Source organism: Lytechinus pictus, chromosome 8, assembly GCF_037042905.1.
Source record: "Lytechinus pictus isolate F3 Inbred chromosome 8, Lp3.0, whole genome shotgun sequence".
Taxonomy (NCBI): domain Eukaryota; kingdom Metazoa; phylum Echinodermata; class Echinoidea; order Temnopleuroida; family Toxopneustidae; genus Lytechinus; species Lytechinus pictus.
In genome coordinates this window covers 28,847,873-28,867,851 of record NC_087252.1, presented here as the reverse complement: position 1 = coordinate 28,867,851, position 19,979 = coordinate 28,847,873, and the positions used below count along the sequence as shown (strand labels likewise).

At 37.2% G+C, this 19,979-nt stretch overlaps 1 protein-coding gene across 2 annotated transcripts; it reads right to left on the bottom strand.

Moving 5' to 3' along the window:
• Positions 1-1,069: 1,069 nt before the first annotated feature.
• On the bottom strand, positions 1,070-15,244 carry LOC129266568 (uncharacterized). Of its 2 annotated transcripts, XM_064103895.1 has the most exons (7): positions 14,868-15,244; positions 14,205-14,552; positions 12,705-12,881; positions 9,364-9,405; positions 6,535-6,615; positions 5,709-5,798; positions 1,070-4,681 (listed from the first exon to the last, which is right to left on the bottom strand). In XM_064103895.1, exons 1-7 carry the CDS (start codon positions 15,238-15,240, stop codon positions 4,440-4,442), a joined length of 1,353 nt encoding a protein of 450 aa, XP_063959965.1. In that variant the 5' UTR covers positions 15,241-15,244; the 3' UTR covers positions 1,070-4,439. The 2 variants fall into 2 exon arrangements, with proteins under 2 accessions (XP_063959965.1, XP_063959966.1); XM_064103896.1 differs by lacking the exon at positions 9,364-9,405.
• Positions 15,245-19,979: the final 4,735 nt, after the last annotated feature.

Here is a 19,979-nt window from a genome sequence, read left to right as displayed (position 1 = left end):
GAAACCTCTGTACTTGTCCTCTCATAAAGAGAACACCTCACCTTGTAATAGACTCTATAAAAGTGAGAATATAAGTGAAATAAGTACTTAAGTAATTAGGGAGTTGTACGTGTGTGACATCACAGATCTTGGTCGCACTGCCAATGGGAGGATCTATACGTGGCATTAGTGATCTCGTCTTTCAAATGCTCATAACTTTCTTATTATTCATTCAATCTTCCTCAAACTTTCAACAATATGTTTCTTTGATTTTTCTCTTTGATATGGATTCAGCTGGTTTCTAGGGTTTCATTCTCCAAGTTCACATCGTAAGCAGCGTTTTATGCAACTTTTAAACAGCGTTTGTGCCGTGTACGAACTAGCGCACATCCTCACGGTGGAACTTAGAGCAGGTTTCGTTTTATAACCGCACGCAACTGGGAATTAAGTGCGATTTTAAAGAAACCAAAACCCAAGAAGGGAATTAAGCAATCTTATTGGGAAGAGTAAAATGAGAGGAACAATTCAAAACAAGTTTAATAAATATCGATTATGAAAGAAGCAGGTTATATGGACGTTTAAATAGTCTTAGTGTACTTTCTATGGGGATTCAGAATCGCATATTTTGTGGACAACTCTCCATTAGTTAAAATGGTCAGAGTTTTCCAATTATCTTTCGAATTGCATCTTGCCTCGATCCTTCTGAGCATAACATATGTCATGGGAAAATATAATTCACACCACATATGTCAAGGTGGAGAGGAGGTTATGTGAAATGCGTGAAATACAGGAGAAAATTTTATTCTTTTTTTTCTTCTGATTAGATGGATTCTCTCCTTGTATTTTGGTTTCCTTTAAGTCACAAAAACTCTTTGTGAAATACAGTTTATTCTTTTGTCCAGTAGTTGCAATCGTGTTCATATATCTAGGCAATAATGTGCAACGTGCAGCAACGTAAAAATAAAAGATAAACCTGACTGATATTATTGCACGGAATCACTAAAAACACAAATGTAAACAAAAAATGAGTTTGGTTATAAATAAGATGCAATGGGGCATAATAACACCACGTAAAAACAATGAAAATAAATTATGGTGATGGAATAACTGTTCAATGCTACTGCACTCAGAAAGTACTTGTATGAATTAATAATTCTTTTAATAATAATAAAAAAAATCTGGGGTCAGAATGACCCGTAAAGTGGCTCAAAATTGATACCCGCAATACAAGGACCGATGTGACGGAGTGAGGAATATATTTGACCCCAAAATGGTTACATCGGACCTTATAGTCTCTTTTTGACCCGGAACGGTCTGTGGTACCAACAGACTCTGTTCCCGGGTCAATCTGACCCGGTTCTCGAATCAATCTGACCCCTCAAGCATCTGATATGGGCAATGTGAGCATTCAAAGCAAATAAAGCTCGTTCATTGCTATCTACAATTACTGGCACCTCTATATATAATATATAAATGCTTTATTTTCCTCCCTTTAGTAATATGAACAAAACTGAAGCCTCTAAAATTCACACACTATCTTTCTTTACGCTTAATTGCATATCAAACAATTATTTCTGCAATTCTATGAAATACACCATCATAATATAATTAGCATCACAATGTTACATTAGTCTTATTCTATACGATCGGAGGTGTTTTAACTTTTTCATTGTATAAACAATCTTGATTTTATTCAATGATTCAAAACACAAGACAAAGAGTATATATTTTGTAGACCTTACGATATATTTCGTGCTTCTATCAAGTTCACCGGTTGCACGTATTTGAGATATTAAACTATACAGAAATGAAAAAAAAAAAAAAAAAATCATTTTCTGCACCGATCTAAAGGTCAAGTCCACCCCAGAAAAATGATTGAATCAATCAAACAAGCATTATGCTGAACATTTCATCAAAATCGGATGTAAAATAAGAAAGTTATGACATTTTAAAGTTTCGCTTATTTTTCACAAAACAGTGATATGTACAACTCAGTGACATGCAAATGAGACAGTCGATGATGTCATTCACTCACTATTTCTATTTTTTTATTGTTTGAATTATACAATATTTCATTTTTTAGTTTTGACAATAAGGACAAACTTGATTGAACCATATAGATATAGTATTAAAAAAAACAATGCTAATTCCACGTGTTCAGGGAGGAAAGTAATCGTTGTTTCACAGGACAACGGTGAGAAAATTTGAATATTTCATAGTTCATATAATAAATTACAAAAAAAATTGTGAGTGAGTGATGACATCAGTCTCCTCATTTGCATACCAACAAGGATGTGAATAAAACTGTTTTGTGAAATTAGGCGAAACTTTAATATGTCATAAGTTTCGTATTTCACATCCAATTTTGATGAAATTTTCAGTGTTATGCTTGTTTGATTTTTTTCTCTTTTTATTCGAATCAACGTTTTGTTGGGGGTGGACTTCTCAGCTATGTGCGACGAACTAATCCTGGGTGACTTTGACTACATAAGTAATATTTCTGAGTTGTGTAACCTCTATACGTAAACGTAATAAATTAACAGATATAAATAATAAACCGAAAGAAGAGGAATTTCAAATAGACGAGTAGATTAAAATGACAAAGAGAACATCCTGAACTAGAAAGTTAAGATGAATAATTAATAAACCCGCATCTTCTATCATGTCAGCCAATGTGTTCATGCTGATAATACACTCGGAGAAATTTTGTAACCAACAGGTTGGTTAAAAAATGAACCTACCAGTTGTTGGATAAAACAAAATTGCATGGAAAACAAATTTGCATTTTTTTTTATCAACAGTTGGATATTCATATTTTAAACAATAGTTGGTGGTTTTTATATTTTAATCAACACTTGGTAATTTCATATTTTAATAGTTATTACACTAACAGTTGGTAATTTCATATTTTAATCAACCGTGAGTTGGTAATTTTTATATTTTAATCAACAGTTGGTAATTCCCTATTTTAAACAAGTTTGTAATTTCATATTTTGATCAACATGCATGCAGTTTGTAATTTCACATTTTATTCAACAGTTGGTAATTTTATATTTTAACCAACAATCGGTAAATATTATTCAACAACATGGTTTGGTTAAAACATATTCTGAGAATGCAGTATAAACAGAGTGTGCAATGTGAAAGAGACCCTGTTCTGTAAAATAATAATAAGTAAGTTCACCTGCATATTTCATCATATTTCACGACGCGACGCCTCAAACTAAACGGTAGGTTTATTATTCATTATTTTCTCCGAAAGCATTCTATTTGCCACATTACATAGCACTTATTACATTAGTAATGATGATAATAGGTAATGGTTTAAGCTGGTCAAACTATCACAAAAACTATCAATGTAAACATTAATTAAAATTGATCAGTAAAACGTACAAGTTCGACAATTCTAACAAATAATACAAAGGTGTTTGTTGACTCATTTCCCAACAAACGTTACAATATTGACGGGAATGTCAATGGATTTTGTGACCATGATGCTGTACATAAGAATTATTCTCATACATCGTGCAGTTAGCATGCTGGGCCACTGATCTCAGTGCTATGGGCACGTAATCGGAAAGAGCACGCGTCCGAAACGTAGATGGCGCTATTCTACATCACCTTCGGTGTCGTATCCAGAGAGCATGGCCAACATGGCCAACGACTGTCCCAACAAGACCTTAATTTATTTTGATCATTCTGTCGATTTCAATGACAACCCGAGGTACATGAAAGAGGAGCAATTCATCGGAATAAAGTGTGCGAAGGTACTAACAATCACATCAGAGCTGCAATGTTTAGATTTTGCCTATTTATCTTATTGCACCGCATCATCCAATAGCAGCTTTCAAGAATATCATGTGACACGATCACGTGACTCACGACTCTCAGCAAGACGGATAACACTGGAATAATTTCAATAGTAGGCCTATAGTTCGAGAGCATATGCTTACTACTGAAGCCTTGATTTCCAGTTTGCAACTTGTATAAAGAATTAGACCTACACATGATGAAATCTATAGCTCCGTGATAACTATATGAATTTATTACTCAGATGGACATTCAGGCCTATATTTTCTAGGAACCAGCATGGCTCCAAATTGTCACCGATGATGAAATCAGATTTCCGTGTGAGATCCTTATTTAGGTAATAAATACAAGCAATAGGGCTTACAAAGCATACATGTTTTGGGAGTTTGCGAATAGGTTAGTGCTCATGTAATTTGACATTCATGGTTATACTTCAGATACCCATCAAGATTAGAGATGGCAAGATGTACAAGCGAAGTTTTTTAATCATTCCTGACCATTAACATAACGTCCCTTTCTACTGTATCACAGTCTGTGTTTCTGACAAGGAATCACATCCCTAACGGTACACTCTTCACTAGGATTGGCTGAGGCAGCCAAATCAGGAGCAATAAATAAGCTAACAGCTGCGACGATCAGTGTCCATCGGATCAAGCTTCATGCCGCAGGAAGTTGTTGACAGTGTCAAGAAGGTTTCCGAACCCTTGGGCGATGCCGCGGAAGTGGCCCGGACGCTGAGGGGGCTCTTCCGTTGGAGTTGGGTCATCCACCGCGGTCCCGTCGTCATCTTTAGCTTCTCGTAGTCTCTTCACCTCTTCGTTGCTCACGCAAACCCAGCTCTCGCCGAAGTCAGCATGGGCGATGTCGGATCGGCTGGAGAGCTGTGATGGTCCTGGAGACAGGTTGGAGTGAAAGGAATAGAATGGTTTTTATTGATGACAACAATTGACAAGAGGTTAGCAATGTGTGGGGCTCGTGGGTTTTCATGTGGAAAAGAAAGAAGAAGAAGAAGAAGAGGAGGAGGAGGAGGAAGAAAAGGAAGAAGAGGAGAAGGAGGAGGAGGAAGAAGATGAAGAAGAGGAAGGAGAAGAAGAAGAAGGAGAAGAGGTTAGTAATGTGTGGGGTTCGTGAGTTTTCATGTGGAAAAGGAAGACGAGGGAAAAGGAGAGGAAGAAGAAGAAGAGGGGGAGGAGGAAGAAAAGGAAGAAGAGGAATGAGGAGGAGGAAGAAGAAGAAGAAGAAGGAGAAGAGGTTAGTAATGTGTGGGGGTCGTGAGTTTTCATGTGGAAAAGGAAGAAGAGGAAGAAGGAGAGGAAGAAGAAGAGGAGGAGGAGAGAGAAGAAAAGGAAGAGGAAAAGGAAGAGGACGAGGAAGAACATGATGAAGAAGAAGAAGAAGGAGAAGGAGAAGAGGTTAGTAATGTGTGGGGGTCGTGGGTTTTCATGTGGAAAAGGAAGAAGAGGAAGGAGGAGAGGAAGAAGAAGAGAAGGAGGAGGGAGAAAAGGAAGAAGAGGAGAAGGAGGAGGAAGAAGATGAAGAAGGAGAAGAGGTTAGTAATGTGTGGGGGTCGTGAGTTTTCATGTGGAAAAGGAAGAAGAGGAAGGAGGAGAGGAAGAAGAAGAAGAGGAGGAGGAGGAAGAAAAGGAAGAAGAGAAGAAGGAGGAGGAAGAAGATTTTCATTAGAATAGTGTTATTCACTATGTCATTTGCTTTTTGTAATGTTATGCTGAGAAAAAATGATTACACTTGTATATACTTTTTGTTAATGGAATGTGGAAATAAATAGATATAATAAAATCAAATAGCTCCAGACAAAATGAATTAAACCTTAATTTGATTCAGCTGGGCATTTCATTCTTGAAGAGAGAGAGAAAAAAAAATCCAAACAGGTACGACATGATTTAAAACCCTTGACTTACCTATCGAGATTGACTTGCTATCTTCCCTGTCATCTTTGCTCAACAATTCTTGGGACTGCTCCTCATCTTCTGAACTCATCCTGTCTTCATCTGTAAGTAACCAAAATCAAACATTATCCCTTTATTTACCCTGTTAATTGAAATACGTAACAATAGTAATGGAAGGCACTGTGTAAGAATGTCTATATAATCATGATCCCCAAATATGAAAAACAAATAACATGCATATCAGTCTTCCCTGGTAGCCAAGAAATAGAAACAAATTTCCAGAAACGGGAACGTTCTTAATCTTCCTATCAAATAATAGTCTAGTTTTTTTTCACAGAAATAAGAACACACGGGTTAAAATGTATGTTTTCCCTTTCATCCGAAATAGGAATATTCCCATTATTAGGAAAAGTGGCAGGTATATTCATGACTTAAATCGAAGTGGTTACACAATTATTAAAAAAAGATGTTGGTTGAAGCATGGACCTATAGGTCCATGGTTGAAGCAAAATCTATTGCTCTGTAAAGTATTATATAATTTCTTGAACTGCGGGAAATTTAAGCTGCCTATACTAGCTCGTTGCACGCTTTGAGTTAGACAATGCAGAGGCGGTCGTTATAGATGGCTACAAAAACATAGTAGGCTAATATAACATAAACACATCCTGATGAATGTATTCATTCAAATTTCCATCATATAATTTGAAACATTAATGAATGTTTTTTTTTTAAACATTAGTCACCCAGTTTCTACAGCTACAAATCAATATTCAATATGCATGAAATGACTTTAGACTTTTGAAGAAGTGGGCAAATGACCCGTGACCTATGACCTTACCTTCGAGCGGTTCTGGAATATCTGTCTGTGTTCCTTCGTTAAGTCTGGTCTCGACCGGGGGCTCTTCTACCACTACTGAAACTGAAGGGGATGGATTAGAGATGGATGGAGAGAGAGAGAGAAAAAAAAGATAAAGCAAAATGTAGTCATAGGTATAATATTTACTGAGAATGATCAGACTTTTATTTCCATTACATCATTATCATCAACAAAGTAAAGATAGGGGCATATATAAAACGTTTTCTACTGAAGTAATAATGGAACCGTTAGAGGGCATCGACACTTCCATGGATAGTGTTCCTGTATTAACTATCCATGGATAAGTGTTGGCGCCCTCTACGTTTGTTTCTCAAACAAGAAGGAAGAAAATAATTATAGTCTTCACTCTTCTTGTGACAAGACTTTTTTTTCACCCAGCAGAGAGAGAATATGTTGCTAAGTTGTAAGTTTGTATCTCAAAAGTTGGAAAAGGTCTATCGAATGTACAATATAGTGACAATCAGTCATATTTCATATTTCGTGGAAAGCGTTTCCTTCTTTTCTACCTGGCAAAGTTTTACAGCAAACGATTGGAACTTTAAACCAAAATTTCACCATACCCCTGAAGAAATTAAAACAAAAATGCAGAAAAAGAAGGATCGATGGACATCGGGTTCAACCACCTAGTCAGTTCTACAAGAGAGAAATGCTGTCGGCACGCATGAGGCACCTTTATGCAGAGGAAATCCAAATTAGCCGGGCTCATTAACAGTCAACGTAAACAACCTTTACGACTTGCTGCGGTTTTCCAAATTGTCTACACAAAGGCTAATCGAGAACTTAATATTAACCAGTGCCAAAAAAGTTTGTCTTTGTTTTTGTCGTACATACATCCTATTACATGGTGTTTCACATGACTGGTTATAGTTATGCATGAATTTAAAGGACAAGTCCACCCCAACAAAAAGTTGATTTGAATATATATATACAGAGAAAATCCAACAAGCATAACACTAAAAATTCCATCAAAATCGGATGTAAAATAAGAAAGTTATGACATTTCAAAGTTTTGCTTAATTTAACAAGACAATTATATACACATCATGGTCAGTATGCAAATTAGGAGACTGATGACGTCATCCACTCACTAGTTCTTTTGTATTTTATCATATGAAATAGGGAATATTCTAATTTTCTCTTCATTGTCAAGTGAATCAACGATTAATTCCTCCCTGAACATATGGAATGAGCATTGTTTTATACTATATGATTCATTCAAGTTGGTCCTCATTGTCAAATCTATAAAAATGAAATATTGTATAATTCAAACAATAAAAAACAAAATAATAATGAGTGATGGACATCATCGACTTTCTCATTTGAGTTGTGCATATCACTGTTTTGTGAAAAATAAGCAAAACTTTAAAGTGTCATAACTTTCTTGTTTTACATCCGATTTTGATGAAATTTTCAGCGTTTTGCTAGGTTTTGATTTTTCTCTATTTATTCAAATTAACATTTTTCTGGGGTGGACTTCACCTTTAATACTAACCAGTGCCAAACAAGTTTGTCTTTGTTTTTGGTCGTACTTACACACAGCAAAACCTGTGTTTTAACCGGTGTACAAAGAGGACCACACCAGTTATTTTACTCCGGTGTTAAATTGATGGTGTTAGTTTAACACCTATAGATGTATTACAACACCTTTGGTTGTTACATTTACACTCTTTGGTGTTATGTTCAATCTCTAGGGTGTAATTTTAACACCTCGGGGTGTGGTCCTCTATTAACACCAACTGGTGTCAGTTTTAACACCACAGTTTTTACAGTGCATCCTATTACACCATCACAGGGATGGTGTTTCACAAAACTGGGGCCCGTCTTACAAAGAGTTGTGATTGATCCGATCAATCGCAACTATGGAAAGCCAGGCACGTCAACATCTAAAATACATGTTCGTTCAAAATATTGTTTTATGAATGGCCATAATTCATATATTCACTGTTTTCTTGACAATTCAGTATGCTTCTCTCTGTTTTCATAGGACAATGAGCAAATTTCCTAGAGAAAAAATCTGACATTGAGGGATTTCCATAGACTTGAGATTGATTGGATCAATCGCAACTCTTTGTAAGACGGCGCCCTGGTAGTTAAGTTACGCATGAATTTAAACACGGCTGAGATTCTCAGTCACTTGATTCACATTAACCAATGTTTTACTTTTATTATTTTTGTTTTTATTGAAAACTAAATAAAACAAAACATATTTACAACTTTGCACTTAGGTGATATAACATAAGACAGAACAAGAACCCAATAACTTGAAATCCGTTCCTTTGGGAGTGAAATTCTAGTTGCATGTGAATAGGAATTTGGAGCAAAAGTTTATTATTAGTCCAAATTTTAATTAGGTTAAAAGAAATTCATCCCTCCTAAATGTTATAAGATTTCTTTTTTGTTTGGGGGGGGGGGGGTATCTTAGAACAGCGAGGTCAAAAGTCGTCTGTGTATATAGTCGGGAATAAAATACGAACAATTTTATGAAACGATTCCAGCCAGTTCCCTGGTTAAGGTGCCAGTTGTCACAATATAGCTAAGCTGGAGGACATTTGCATAAGTCTACTAATAGGATACCCAAATACATCTTGCGACTCACTCATCTTATTTCTATGACCTATATGATGGCGAAAGGACTTCCCGTTCCTTTCCAAAAATACAAAGAGCACAGCTGACCGACATGGTATTCATTCTTTGTTAAAAAAAAAAAAAAACCTTAAAAGTTTGAAACAATTCGGAGGTTTAATGACGGGAAACAGGAAAGGATTCACGTATAATGGCTGATAGCCTCACCTGGTTCTAAAGTGTAGTGATTGTTTTCTTTTGGACGAATGTCTATAACGAGAGAAAAAAATAGAAACCCATCATTTAAAAGATAAGTTGTTTGTGTTTATGAGGTTAAAGAAGTAAAAGAAGTTTTATATGAACCAGCTTTGAGTATATTATATATTCGCATAGGGTCAGATGGTGAAAGCATGGCTGAAATGAATTATGGTGTCTGCAATGTACTGTGGTAACATACCGGCCGCTAACTAAGAAATAAGAAACAAAAGAGTGAAGTGATTTACTGCTAATGTATTCAGCGAAGAAGATAAAGAGAAAATGAATTACAAATCACACCTAAAGGTTTAAAAGTTAAAATCTGTTGATTTGCCTACATGCAATTTCCAAAATAAAAGCGCTTCCACCACATGGTTAATTTGTTAATGTTTACAAATGATTAATATGCATGTTCTATGTACGCATTAGCGAATACTTGCTTAAAGGGTCCAATTAGCTTGCCTTTAGTTTAATGACGATGAAATAATTCAGGCCTAAATTGCCCTGAGCATGCGTTTGATAACTACTATACTACGGTCCGCGAATGGGCCAACACTGGCCAGCGGGTTTATAGTGAGAAATATATAACACAAAATCCAAAAACCAAATAAAAAAAAAAAAAAAAAAAACCCGTCGCAAGGAAAATATTAATGGCAAATAATTACACCACTGAAATATAAGCAGAAAAGATATATATGTGATAAAAATGTCAAATTACCCATCAGTCAATATAACTACTATAAGATGGATACTATAGTATTAGTATACAGTAACTACATTCACAATTTTACATGAACCTTAGAATAGACCAGTTCGTAGTTACTCATGGACAATTTTAGTCAAATGACCTTTCATTTCTTTCATTATGATAGGCAGATTTCAAAGCAAGATATTACGTAAGCTTGCCTTACATAGCAGGATGAAGAAATTGAATAGACCAGGTGCCTAGAATAGCACACCAGTGAACACTTTATGAAGGTATTTGTTGCTTTGAATGCATATCATAGCATGTTGCACAATGTACTTGGCAAACTGTGAAATACCAGTCGTTCGTGGACGCCTTGTTGTTTTTTGTGGATGTAAATGAAAACCACTATTCAAAATAATATATGAATAATCAAGACATCAAAGTTGGTGCTTATCTCATTAGATTTTAAACCATCATGTCACGTTAGTATAAATGACCTTCCTCTGATCATGCGTAGAATCTTTTGATCATGCGCAGAAAGGAACTACGAACTGGCTTATTGGCAGGTAACATCTTCATTATCAATCGTAGATGGCGTCATCTAATTGGTCAAATAATTTGTGTTAAGCATGATTTTAAAGCATAAGTATCCCATGTCCAAAGCTTTCCCATAAATAACTAAATGATATTGATTAATCATTCCATGAGCATTAAATTCAAAACATTGACTGGGAACCAATCAGAGCTGGTGTATCATTTGAAACTGTGTCACTGGGTCCTGATTGGTGAACCCAGAGTATATATATATATCTCCCATTATTCATAAGGATGAAAGTTGTATTTTTATGGATGCAAAACATATACAATTGAATATTTTGGAAACACTAATGCAGATTGAACTATAGTCTCCTTCTGTCACTAATCCAATGCAAAGCAATAACATGTGGGTAATACAAGGATGCACTCTGACATCAAACTAGTCAAAAAGACTAGATTATTGGTCAGCGGGGTGTTACTGAGTCCATATATACATAGTCAGAAATGACCGTTTCCAAGTCAACTTCGACAAGAAATTAAAACTAGTTGAACCAAACTGACCTTTCATTTTAACCAGTTTGTTATAAGAGTCTGCAAGACAGGTTTTACGTTAATGACCTTCAAGCGTGAACACAGTTAATTGGCTAACAAATCCGGGGGGGGGGGGGCATGGCGTAAGCGCGGGGGGGGGTATTTTTATGCGAGCAAGCGATTTTTTTTCTCCTTTTTTGAACTTTAAAAAAATATGTTGACATAATGTTGTGATAGATTTTGACAGAATTTCCAACAAGGAATATCACATTTAAGTCCCAAGTGCATGAATATTGGATGGCTCATAATGGGATACCAGAAATATTCCAAGAGCTATATATATATATTCGGAATCATGGTCAATATTGTTAATAATTTAGCATATGGATGGTTAAGATAGTGACATGAAAATTATACTCCCGCATGGCTTCATGAATGATAACGTACAACTCGAATTAAAGATATCATTTAATGCCAAAATACTGAACATGAAATTAAGAACACGGCATCAAACATGGTCATATGATAAAGAACTGAAAATGAAAACGGCATGACATATTCTCGAGATAAAGAAATCATCATAAAGTATACAAAACTTACATTCTGGCAAATAAATTTTGATCATCTTCCCTCATATCTAAGGCTATAAAATGATAACATATTTTGCGGGAATATATACCGGGCACCAAGTTCGAAGAAAAAATATTAGTTATGGTTTTCAGAAAGTTCATTCGAAAACATGGCAATGTTGATTCCGAAAATCATCTTTCAAATTTTGCACGCAAAGGGGGCCTTGAACGGAAGAGAGATAAAACAAAGCAAATTTATAGAATCATTATCGACATCGCCAAGCAAGATAATAATAAAAAAGAGGATTGCCTTGATTCATGTCCCGTGCCCCAATATGGCGGACACATTTGCATCTTATTTTATAAGTTAACGGAGAGCCCTTTTTTTTAAGTCAGTAATGATTATGTAGTCAATTTGGGTCGAAAAGTTGGGATAAAGATTTCGTGATGAATGTGTGAATGGGGTCAGTTTCAAAATGGTCGTCCATTCTGAAGCTGTGTGAGGGTGGTTCAAAACTATCTAGTGGTCCTACAGTGGTTAGACAGTTCCTAAAACTCGATTTAGTTTCATAAGATAGGTCCTCACTCTCTCATCTCAGGTAAAAGAAGGTTGCGACTCATGTCAAGGGCGAATCCAGAATTTTCCAAGGGGGGGGGGGGGCGGCACATTTTTCCGATGGAAATTTTTAAAAAAAGGGGAAAAAAGTCCTTAACTTTCAAAGGGGGGGGGGCATACTTGGGTAAAAGCGGTATATTTACATTACAAATTTTGATTATGACTCTCAAGGGGGGGGGGGGGGCACGGGCCGGCTGTGTCCCCCCTGGATCCGCCAGTGACTCATGTCATAAGTATAAAATATACTTTTTTTTCTGAGTCGTCCTGGTGTTTTTTTTTTTGTTGAGATACAAAATTTTTTCAGCCCACCGACAAATATTTGTAGGCGGTTGGACTGATTTATGGAAAGGATATTATGATAATGCTCGCATACCTGAACCTTTCTCCAGGTCAGTGAGCTGCTCGTGCTTCGTCTGTTCCCTTGATGCCGCTCTCGATCTCGACCTCTTTCTGCTCTTGAGTACGAGTATGACGACGATAAGGAGAACTATGAGTACTAACAAGATAGCGACGACGATGACGATGATGACCACGAGTGGTGAGCCATCGGCTGTAGAGTTTGAATGAGAATGAACAGTATTTCAAACGGATGTTCACCTGACAATACGATGGCTTTAGGAAAAGCAATAAATAAATGAAGAAAAAACCGGGAAATATTGATGAAAATTCGATGAAACTCCGTGTCAAAGAATACATAATTTATGAATTTTTGATTATTTTCATTTTGTGACGTCGCAGATTGGTCGTGTGATTTTTTTTTACAGAAATGTTTACAGAAATGTCCTTTTTCTGTCAGAGGATTGAAAGTGATTTAATTAATTGTGCGGCGATCGTCAGAAACATCATTTCATACTCACTTCTACAAGTAAAAAGAACTTTTCATTTATCATGCTCCATTTAAAAAGAAATGAAAATAATTGAATTCACATGACATGATATACGGGGAGCTGCTCGCATACGACGCAAAAACACTCAAAACCTGTAAAGATTTATACCGCTCTTATTCTTTCATGGATTTTCATCAAATCCCTTTTCCCCGAACTTTTTTATTTTTGCTTTTAATTTACTAAAACCAGCTTATTGTCAGGCTGATCTTCCACTTTAACAATGGGATTATAACCCTTAAATCTACTATTATAAGGAGGAAACGTGATCCTAATGGTATGATTGGTTGTGCATGATACGTGACCTTTCATTTATCTGCCATAAAATAGATTTACTAATGACCGGTGATGAGCGGTCATAAGTACAGTATAATGACCGGCCATGTTTTGTATTTTGTTTCGTTCTGTTTTAAACGAGGATGGAATACCAATTAACAAGAATCTACATTACTCTTCTAAAAGATATCATGCACATCATTTTGCTAGGTCATTAGAATATTTACCAGAATTGTTAATGTTGAAACAGTCCAGACACACTCAGCTTTGCTTCGGGCGCGTGAGAACTCTTCAAACGGCACCGCGTGCTTGTAATTCTTACTAACACCCCGGTAAATGTGTGTATTATTTGTATACTATATCGCGCCTGGAGTACCCTGCAAGAGTGGATAAGGACCTATCAAATAGCATCCAATATCCACTCTCCAGCGTACCCAAGAAGAAACTTGTAACTTTGATTGAAATAAAAATTGTAGAAACAATATTCATTATCATGGGTATGTCTACTCTTATAGCATGTATAGGCTAAATGATATCTAAATTGTGTTTGTTTTTTTATTTAACCACCGATCGGAACTGTGACACAAATATTGTAAAAGTAGGCTAACCGATTTATCCTCGAATATTTGGGAAAAGCAGTTTGAACATAATATACTATAAAAAAGGTGAATGGTAGGAATGTCGCCCTTCGATTATTTTTGTAATGATAATACCTTCTACTCCTTGGACGGCGACTACGCTCCATCTGTCCCCCGAGACGGCTTCTCCGCTAACATTACATGAAAACTCCTGTCTCTCAAGGCTAGCTATGACTTCGAATGCCACAGACATGCTTTGTGTTCCATCAGAGTCATTTGTCAACGTTCTGTAACTTAGAATATCACTATGAGAATTGTTCGTCCATCTTAGATCCACCAGCGGTCGAAATCCAGACATCTTGCACGTTAGGTTTAGACTCGTCCCAGCCTCTTGTTTGATTACACATGTGTTGTTCCTACGTTCAACGTTTTCATGGCCATTTGCACATTCTGGAATAAAGGGATATGGCTCATTTGGAGCGGCTGTATAGGAGGCAATAAGAAGAAGAGAGCGTGTGTGAGAATGAGATCAATTAATCTACATTCGAGCGTGCACTCTGGGACATTAATTATTTTGAGTATTAATTACCTTGATCTGTTTATCATCCCCTTCTTACAATTAATGTGAGATAACAATACATCATTATAATTCACTACGTCATTAGGCCGTATGATCTATCGTTGTTTTCTCTCAAAAACTTTATACTGTCTCTATAACAATAAAATTACAGGCTATTTCATTCTCTAATCATCAATATTCATCTGAAAAGGTACATGACTTGTTGCTAATATACTTACAAAGAACACGAATAGTACTGGCATTTTGATGACCCTTGGGGGCGCCAAATAAAATCACTTTACAGACGTACGATAGCCCCTCGTCCTCTATCGTCGGGGGCCTGTGTAGAACCAACGACCTGTTCACTGAAAGACTAAAGTTCCCGCTCTCGATTCCCGATCCCGATACCGCATCCTTGAACACTTTCACGATGGTTTTCAGTGAGGGGGCCTCCCCTTCCTCCTTCTGCTCCATGCGGCTCCAGGAGAATGCGTATATCCGCTCTCCGTCCTGGAGCCGTACATCGCACGGGATGGATTGGTCTTTCTGGTGGAGCCATAGCGATACTGTACCCTGGGTGATGACCTCTAGTGCTGATATTCGTTCGCACATCAAGGAAGCTGTGGGGGTAGACCAGAAAATAAATGAATAATAATCAGGTTATTTATGATACGTTTAAGACATACAGGACGCACACCACTAATGGGATCCGGCAATTTCGGACCCGTCCCCTTTAATGGTTAGAAAAATATTCATATAAAATCCACGGTGCATATCTGAACAATTTTTTTCATATGGGCATAGAGAGGGGTTACTACTGGATCTGTTCAGTCCCATGGGAAAGCAGTAATTTGTCAATGCTGGATTTTATGGGAATATGCAAGAAACCCTGTGAGCACTGTGACTGCAACCAAGTTTGCACATAGTCTGGGTTTGAGCCCTTGCCCCTGTAGCGCGAAAAAAAATGCTGAAAACCCTCTTTTCATAATTTTAGCTTTGGAAGGATATTGGATGAACTACCAAATGATAAAGATTTGGATGGTGTCATTATTAAGACTCATTTTTGCAAATTTTTTCAAATCTCATTTTTAACACATGAGTCTATGGGGAAATAGTTAGTGATGTGTGCCCTACATAGTATGCATCTAAGCGCCTACAGATTTATCATTACCCTATAGTCATCGGATTCCATCAGTCTTTCCCCGCACACAATGCATGCACATCCTCCACTCCCTGGGGAGTATTCCAACCAGTCGCCACTGAGGTGCACACAATACTGGACAAGCTATAGTGATTTTTGCATTCTAACGGGTACCCATTTAACACCTGGGTAGAGAGTGGCAAAGTGTGGATTGGTGCCTTGCAAAAGGACGCGAGGCTGCGATGGGATTCGAACACACGACCCTCTGATTACAAGGCGAGATTCAGAACCACTATAGGTCCGCGGCTCTAAAAGGTGAAATAGATGCCAGCTTCAGATTTGGTGGTATTTTGGCTCAAAGTTGTATAGGTTGATCCGCCAGCCGCTGATCTCCGAATACCGGGGGGGGGGGGGGGGGGGGGGTTAATGAGCAAGGCAGTAAATCAACTGAGCTCTTTTATAGTATATTGAGATAAAAGAAAATGCTATAAGCATTCTTGGTCAAAATGCGTGTACGCCCCCCCCCCAATTTTTCACAACTGAAAAAAAAGGAGGAAAGGAAAGAAAGGGGAAGAGAGGAGGTGAAATATGATATTATTCTCTGAATATTACATCAAAATCTATCGCAAAATTGAATCGTTGTAATAAAAACGTAGAATTTTTTGCTCGTTATAAAAGTAGACATTTTAATGAAAGAAGGATGGTAGCTACCAAATCAGGGGCCGCGGAACGGTTTTCAAAGTGGGGGGGGGGGGGGGGGAGGTGAGCCAAAAGTTGGGGGATGACCATGCAAAAACCACAATCATATGGTCATTTTTACGCGGCCCCTGCAAATGTCCCCTCAACATGTCAAGTCCAGATCCTCGCAAGTTATAATTAAGTTGGAGTCTTTAGCAACCGAAACTGAGATCATTTAAAGATCACAATGTACTCGTTTCACGCGTTGTATTGTAAGGCATATCATAATTAACCATAATAATGGTGAAAAAAAAAATGGTTATTGCAAAGTGCTAGATACAAATTGCGTTCAGACACGCATATTCCGACACAATTAAAAAATGGGGGGGGGGGGGGTTGAGTGTTAGGTTCTTGTGCCAATTACCTCATTAGACACCCCATAGACACCCCACACACATTCATCCTAGCCATGGCGTAATTTCCTTCGGCAAGAAATTTATCTACATTGTGGTGCACTTGACCCAGGTGAGGTAAATGGGTACCCGGTAGGATTTATTCCTTGAACGCTTTAGCGCCTACCCCGGCTCAGCTACAGCCGGGGTAATAATATGATACCAAATATCAAAGCGCAGTTGAGTATATGCACATAGTTGGGCATGCGCTATATAAATGGACATATTATTTTTTTTTTACACGTAAACAAAGAGGAACTACCCTTACACCGAGTGCCTCCTTTCGTAACAACAACTAACAAAAACAATTTCGCTTATTTTGCCCTGTTCTAATCCCCTTCCACTTTTCTTTCCTTCTCATTTTATTCACAAAAATCAAGAGAAAAAAAAATCATTTCTAAATCAAATCTTTCGGACCCTCCAAGAATGTGCTCGTTCGTCTTTGTCTGACGAGCTACAAAGAAGGGTCACGGGGTCACCTATCTATTGAGCTCAGCTTTTTTTTTTGGCTCAATTTTCTTTTTGTGTCCACAGATTCTCGACTACCCTTTTATCACCATAAGTTGAAATTGTGTAGATATATCAAATAACCCCCAATATGCCGTTTGTTCGAGCCACTTATACAATTTGAATTGGGATTGGAAAAGGAGGAAGAGGGTTGGTGGAACAAAGAACATTCCACTCCTAAGTTGATTGATGTATTTCTGAGCCAGAGACAAAGAACCTGCAGTGGAGAAACATGCCGGTATATATACTCTCGAGGAAAATGGCTTGTTATGAATTATGAATATAGTTTATATATAGAAGTCGATATTTTTTATGTACAGGCGTGAGGCGAGTTTTCGTCAGGGGGCCGGGGATAATTACAATATATTTTGGGGCTTAGGGTACTAATTGTTTTGGAATTCAGGTTCATGGTCGTAGTTAACGGACCTCTGATCATTTGGAATAAGATTAATTTATTCAAATATTAGTACAGTAATAAATTTTATTCTATATTTTACCTGTGTTTTGTTTGTCTGTCAAGGGGAGGTCCCGGGGTATACTTGGCTGGGTAGTTTTATTCTCTTTTTTATCCCCTCCTCTCCCTCATTTTAACGTTTTATCTTCTCCTTCAGCCCCCCTCGTTTTTGCTTCTTGAAAATCAGAGGGTGGGACTGCCCCCTGCCCCTGGTGGCGCAGCCCGCATATGCCCCCCTTCCCCTCAATCTTCCTTCCCTCCCTTCCCTTTACATCTCTTCCACATTCCGTCACCAGTTCATTCATGGGGGGGGGGGGGGTTATAATGAATATACAATAATTATCTGATATGAAATCATATTGCATACTACTACTTTACCATTTTGGTAAAAGAAATGGGGGGGGGGGTAATTCTGCCCATTAAAATCACTGAAAATTAAATATAAGTGAATAAATCAAATCGGCAATTATGGCGAGGAAATACTCTTTCGCATGATTAAGATGTAGGCCTACAATATTTGGGCAACTCTGTCTCCATGTGCTAGCTCTCTTGACAAAGAGGTACAGTATGTTTTTTTATAGTATGAATTTGACAAAGGGAGTTGAGTCTAAACTGTGCTTTCCTGCTTTTGCTCGCACAAGGCAAATTTTGTCTGTTGAGCACAAAAATCTGTCTTACCATATTGACGCTGTTACGGTCCCCTTTTCATGAACATTCGGGACAATACAATAACCTTCTTTCGCATCGTCTAATTACATGATCCTTCCCCCAGCCTGCCTTCTGTAATCCAGGCACGGGAGACACGGTATCGTGAACGAAATCACGCATCATGTCTACGTCACACTACGTCACAATGCAGTTATCTCGAGAGGTCATGTTCGTGATTAATCGTACTGGTGATTATCGTAAGTGAAGACTCGTGATTCAATTTCCTCTGGATTCGAAAAGTGACGAACATAACATTTTATCAGGGAGGATACCCTGGTCTTACCAGTGTGAAGCTATCTTGCGACTGTCTTGTGAGAAATTCCCAATCATATGATTGATTGTTATGAAATTACATAAATCAAAGCTCGTTAAGACTCCGTTGAGATTATATTTGATATATATTTTTTCTACTGATACCTAATAGGCCTACAAGTTCTTAGAACTGAATGAATATTTTCTGAACCATTTCTTTTGTTAATGTTAATGAAAGCAACAACAGGCACTCAGGTGAAACAAGGAATATCGACCCAAAATCGATTTTCCTCACTTTGAAATAATTTCCTAATAATTTCGTTTAATTAGACCGATTCGGGAACTAGTTTTGGGTGTTTTTTTATAACAGGAAGCTAGTTATACAAAACACACAGAAAGAACCGCTTATACATTGATATATTATGGGAAGCCATGTTTATGCAAATGTAATGCAAATAAAGCTCTGAAACCATACAGTAACCTCGAAAGTGACACGACATTTTTTTGGCTCCTGCGACAATTGATTGGGGCTTAAAGGACAAGTCCACCCCAAAAATATGTTGATTTGAATAAAAAAGATACAAATCCAACAAGCATAAGACTGAACATTTCATCAAAATAGGATGTAAAATAAGAAAGTTAAGACATTTTTAACGTTTCGCTTAATTTAACAAAATAGTTATATGCACATCCCATTCGGTATGCAAATGAGGGAACTGATGACATCACTCACTCACTATTTGTTTTGTATTTTATTATATGATATATGAAATATTCTAATTTTCTCCTCATTGTCCTGTGAAACAAAGTTTTACGTCTCTCTGCACATGTGGAATTACTATTGTTTAACATATTATGGCTCAGTCAAGTTGGTCCTTATTGTCAAATCTGTTAAACTTGAATTATTGTTTAATTCAAACAATAAAAAACAAAATAAATAGTGAGTGGGGGACATCATCGATTCTCTCATTAATGTGACTAAATTGTGCATATAACTGATTTGTGAAAAATAAGCGAAAGTTTAAAATGCCATAACTTTATAATTTTACATCCAATTTTGATGAAATTTCAGCAATTGGCTTGTCTGATTTTTATCTATTGATTGAAATCAACATCTTTCTGAGGTGGACTTGACCTTTAATTTCGTCTAAGATGTAGG

Excerpts from the sequence above, each read along its gene's own strand:
- LOC129266568 (XM_064103895.1), bottom strand. The coding sequence starts at position 15,240 with ATGTGCGAACGAATATCAGCACTAGAGGTCATCACCCAGGGTACAGTA. Across the intron at positions 14,553-14,867 it reads CAGTACTATTCGTGTTCTTT|CCGCTCCAAATGAGCCATAT; the intron begins GTAAGTATATTA and ends CCTCCTATACAG. Across the intron at positions 12,882-14,204 it reads CGCCGTCCAAGGAGTAGAAG|CCGATGGCTCACCACTCGTG; the intron begins GTATTATCATTA and ends CAAACTCTACAG.